We start from the raw sequence: 4,889 nt of genomic DNA, 5'->3' as shown, positions 1-4,889 counted from the left end.
AGGCGAATTTGAACTCAGGTCTTTCTGACTCCAGGCCTAGCGCTCAGCGGCGCCACCTAGCGGCTTAGGACGCAGAAGCAGGTGCTCTGGGAGGCCGGGGAGTCCCTCTCCGAGCTCACGCTGTAACTTGCGCATGGGAGCCAGAGGATCCAGGAGCAGAGGGAGGGGCTGGTGCGCCCTCTGGCGGCCGCGCAGGCGCCGTGCGGGTCGGCGCGTGCGAGGCGAGAGGCCGGAAGAGGCGGTGCATCCGGCGGGCGGCGCTTCCGCCCGGCCGCCGCCGCCGTCATGGGGGAGCTGGTGCGGGAGGAGCTGTCGGCTTTGGCGGCTATTTTCTGTGGGCCGGACGAGTGGGAGGTGGTGAGCTGCTCAGGTGACCGACACCCCCCCTTCCCTCCGCAGTCCCCGGCTCACTCGTGTTTCTTCGCGGTCTCAGAACAAACACCGCAGGGCCTCCTAGACCCTAGGGCTGCGAGGGAGCCTAGAAATCCTGTGTTACCGCTGAGGAAGCTGAGGCTCGAGGGAGGGGCCGAGTCCGATCTCGGACTCCGGGGCCCTGACCCTCAGGGGTGGGAGAGGTCACAGAATTTTAGTGTGGCTGTGGGAAATGCCTCCCATTTCCTTGGAGCTAGTGAACATCCCACGAGGTACCCCCAGTGGATCTGAGGATTGATTTCAGTGGAGTCCGTGAACTTGGATTGGGAAAGAATACACCCTTACTTTCACACCTTTGGCTTCATTTATTATTATAATTATATTTGCATTTTGTTGTGCGTTTAAAGGAAGGCGTCTTTGGCGGCACGCTGCTGAAGGGGCCCATGAACCCTGGGTTTGAATCGTGACCCAGATGCCAGCTAGTTGGGTGAGCAGGGCACCTGACCTTCCTGACCCTCGATTTCCTCATCTGAAAAATGGGGATAATATCTGTAGAGCCTAGCTTAGAAAGGGCTGGCCGTGGAGTTCCGGTAAAAGATTGGACTCATGAAAGCTGCTGTGTGATCTCGGACAAGTTACTTTAGCATCCTGGTGCTACAGGCAGTTCTAAAGCCATAATTTGCAGAAAAGCTGCCTTGGTGCCAAGGGAGTCAAAGTTACAGGTTTGCACCCTTCCCTTCACAAACTCTTACCACACAGGGTTATTACGAAAATTAAATGAGACACTTACATGCAAAGTGCTTTATAAATCTTAAAGAAATATAAATGCCAGCTATTAATATTTGGAATAGGATCTAAAGGGTGTATGAGTAAGGGCATTTGTCTATTTGTATATGTATGGGATTACCATATTTGTGTGGGATTGTTTATATACTCTTCTAGGAAACTTGGTAAGATTTGTACCATCAAAATAGCGGTTACTTCACCATCCTGCCACCCTATTGCTATATATCCTGTTCACTTGTTTGCGTTTTATTTCCAATACCTTTTCTAGTTCTTCCTTTGCATGCTAGTTGCTTATTCACAAATCCTCATTTGAGCATAAGCGTAAGACTACCACAGGGACAGTTGCAATTTATTTGTCTTCCTCCACTGGGGAAGATTAAAAAGTAGGGAGATTGTAAATCCTCAGAAAGAAAAAGGAAAAGAAAAAATCCTCCAAACCAAGTCAACATATGCTTTGGTAATTTCAGTGCAAAGATGGGCTCAGGGAAGAATGTTGAAAAACATGTTGGGAAATATGGTCCAAAGGTGCCACAGATATGTAAGCCTCTCAGAAACTTCATGCTTATATATTATGAATAGTTTCTTCCAGAAACTCATTGGAAAGACATTAGACATGGTGAGCACTGAATAACATAAAAAATGAAATTGACTGTATCTAAACAAACAGGAAATGGCTAGTTACTGATGTGAAATTCTGAAAAGAAACAGCTGTCTGTGTATAATCATACCATTGACTAGTTAGAGTAAGGGTTACAATTGGCATAAAATTAGAAGAAAAGCCACGGATGAGAAGACACTGTTTGTGGGCGTAATAGCTTCGATCTGACCTATTCATATGGAACGAGCTGAAAATTGGGAAATAGAAAATGATAAAGATACTGCCTTTTATTATCACCATTTCTTGCAAAAGTATAGCTTAAGAAAAAGCAGTGCCTCCAGTGAGGAGAAATAAAGGCTCAGACTGCGTCATTCAATAAGCATTTCTTAAGTTCCTACTAAATTTGAAGCACTGTGAATGGAAAAACCAAAATAAAACAGTCATTGCCCACAAGTGCTTACATTTTATTGAGGGAGATGTGTATAAATATCCAAAATATATAATAAATTAGTGGGGAGGGAGATGCTTGGGGAGTTTGAAGATTATTTTGGAGGAAAAGGTATTCCTAAAGGTGAGGTGGAAGTACATTCCAGGAATGGGTGACAGTAGGGAAGCCAGTTTGGACTATAGAGTTCCAGAAGGGAAGTAATTGATAAAGAGGGTGGGAAAGTAAGTTGGGTCCAGGTTGTAAAGTTCTTTGAAAGCTAAATAAAGACATTTCTATTTGATCCCAGAGGCAGTTAGAAACTGAGGTATTACAGAGGGGTGGGGGTGTGGAGGGAAGGAGTATTATGAAACCCAAGACTGAACTGTTCCCTGAATGGATATACCTTATTCAGAAGAAGCAAGATAGATGAAAGGGGATCAGGTGGGAAGGAGTGTACAGTTAGTAGGAAATCCAGAGACTACAGAAAGTAAGTATGATGGAGAGTATTTGGTGAAAGTCAGTGAAAAAGCAGAAATTGTCACTAGAGTATATTAGAGACCACCAGGACAGAAAGAAGAGTGGTAGATGAGTTTGGGAAACATCCCAAGCACAGAGGCAATGGTATACAAGAGGTGGAGGACTTAATTTTTTTAAACATGTTAGAGCTCTTTCAGTCAAAAGAAGAACATCTAATAACTTATTGACTGGCCTTAGTGATACTTTCATTTTAAAAAAATAGAAAAGATCCAATAAGGGGAAATTCTGTTCTAGATTTGATTCTCACTAGCAAGGAGGAACTAATTGCTGAGGTGGAAGTAATGGGAACCTAAGGAGAAGGGACCACTCCTTTTATTATTATGTGTGTGTGTGTGTGTGTGTATTTTTTTTAGGCAATGGGGCTAAGTGACTTGCCCAGGGTCACACAGCTAGTAAGTGTTATGTGTCTGAGGGCAGATTTGAACTCAGGTCCTCCTGAATCCAGGGCTGGTGCTCTCTCTACTGCACCACCTAGCTGCCCTGAGACCACTTCTTTTTACAGGTGGTTTTGGAGGAGAGAAAATCTAGGCATAGTTTAACATGAACTCTATGTTTTGAGAAAGCGAATTTTCAGAGTTCAGAGTAAAGATAGATAGGAGCCCCCTAGAGTAAAATACTTCATGGGAAGTCACCCCAGGAGTGATTGGAGAGGCTCAGGAATGAAATTCTGAAGACACAAAGGGAACCATTTGTAATGAGAAGAAATGAGATATGCCTGAGGAGACCCTATGTACATGCACACGGACTAAACAACTCAGAGTTTAAAAAAGGTGCATAGAAGATGGAAGCAAGGCCGGGTAATGGAGTGTGGCTTGGTCAGGAATGGTACATTTATGTCAGGAATTCTAAAGCTCACAGTGAACAGGGGGTAGTGATAGAAGCTAAGGACAACTAAATGATTCTAAAAAAATTTATATTGGGAGAAAAAGGTGGGTTAAAGAAGAAATAGGATCTCGACTTGGTATATATGGGATAACTGTCAATAGAAATGACAAGAATGACCAACGTGGAGTTGATACCCAAGACAAGTAAGGAGATACAAGTAGTGTCTCATACTGTTGTTGTGGAGAGATGGAAAGAGATGGATTCAGACTGTTTGTTTGACCAAACTCAGAGTAAATCATTGTTAATGTGGTGGAAGGTCTCTACTGGAGTACCCCAGAGATTTGTGCTTGGCCTTGCGATATTTATTATCTTTATCAATGACTTGGATAAAGGCATAGATGGCATGCTCATCAATTTTGCAGATGACACAAAGCTAAGAGGGAGAGGTAATCTAGTGGATCAGTCAGGGTCCAAAAGGATCATACTAGGCTAGAGCAGGGTTAACCTGAGGTCTATGAATTCTTTTAAAAAATATTTTATTAACTACTTCAATATAATTGGTTTCTTTTGTAATTCTATTTTTAAAAAATGTATTTAAAAGCATTTTGAGAGAGGGCCCATAAGTTTCACTAGATATCTCTATATCAGAAATACATGTGTGTAATATGTATGTATATTTATGTATAGGTATATGTATGTCATGTGTATGGAGATGATTAATCCCATGGGACTTGGTAAGCATATAGGGAGGGAAGAGAAGAGAGCCCAAGACAGAGACTTCATGATTAGGGGCTGTGATGTGGATTATGGATGTGTCAGTAAAGGAGAATGAGATATAGTGACCAAACAAGTATGAGGAAAACCAAGTCAGCAGATACTTGATCTTCTTTTCTAAGGGAGAGAGATTGCAGCCTAGGGCAACACTACTTTAGAATATAAATTCACTTGTATAATATGGAGGAAAATAGCACAATGTTGTAAGTAGCATTGCTTCTTAAAACAGTGAAAATCAGTGGATGTGAAAAGTCTATGGAAAGTTTGGCCAAAATCATTTCCTAGTCATGTATTTAAATAATCCACTGATAACCCAGATGTACAAAGACGAAAATCTACTTTCTATCTTTCCAAGTTTATGTTACTGTCATTTTGATTGGTATTTGATTGGTATTTTACTTAAGGCAGGCATGTGGCACGCACACGTCCCCGCGCACACACACACACACACACACACACACCCCCATACACCCCACACCCACCCCTGACCTTGACAACCCTCTGAACCAAATACTGTCACATTGATGCTGACTTCATTTTGCGTCTTTTTCATTTTCTCATTGGCTCCTG

General features: G+C 42.8%; 1 protein-coding gene across 2 annotated transcripts in view; it reads left to right on the top strand.

Moving 5' to 3' along the window:
- Window positions 1–264: 264 nt before the first annotated feature.
- Window positions 265–4,889, top strand: part of RWDD3 (RWD domain containing 3) — a 23,878-nt gene continuing 19,253 nt past the window's right edge. For both annotated transcript variants that reach the window (XM_027862606.1, XM_027862605.1), the window contains exon 1: window positions 265–370. In XM_027862606.1, coding sequence (XP_027718407.1) covers window positions 286–370 — 85 coding nt within the window. In that variant the 5' untranslated portion in view covers window positions 265–285. The remainder of the gene's footprint in view (window positions 371–4,889) is intronic.

The sequence above is a fragment of the Vombatus ursinus genome, unplaced genomic scaffold (genome assembly GCF_900497805.2).
Source record: "Vombatus ursinus unplaced genomic scaffold, bare-nosed wombat genome assembly UNPS02014769.1, whole genome shotgun sequence".
In the NCBI taxonomy this organism is placed as follows: Eukaryota; Metazoa; Chordata; class Mammalia; order Diprotodontia; family Vombatidae; genus Vombatus; species Vombatus ursinus.
This window is presented reverse-complemented; position numbering and strand designations above follow the sequence as displayed.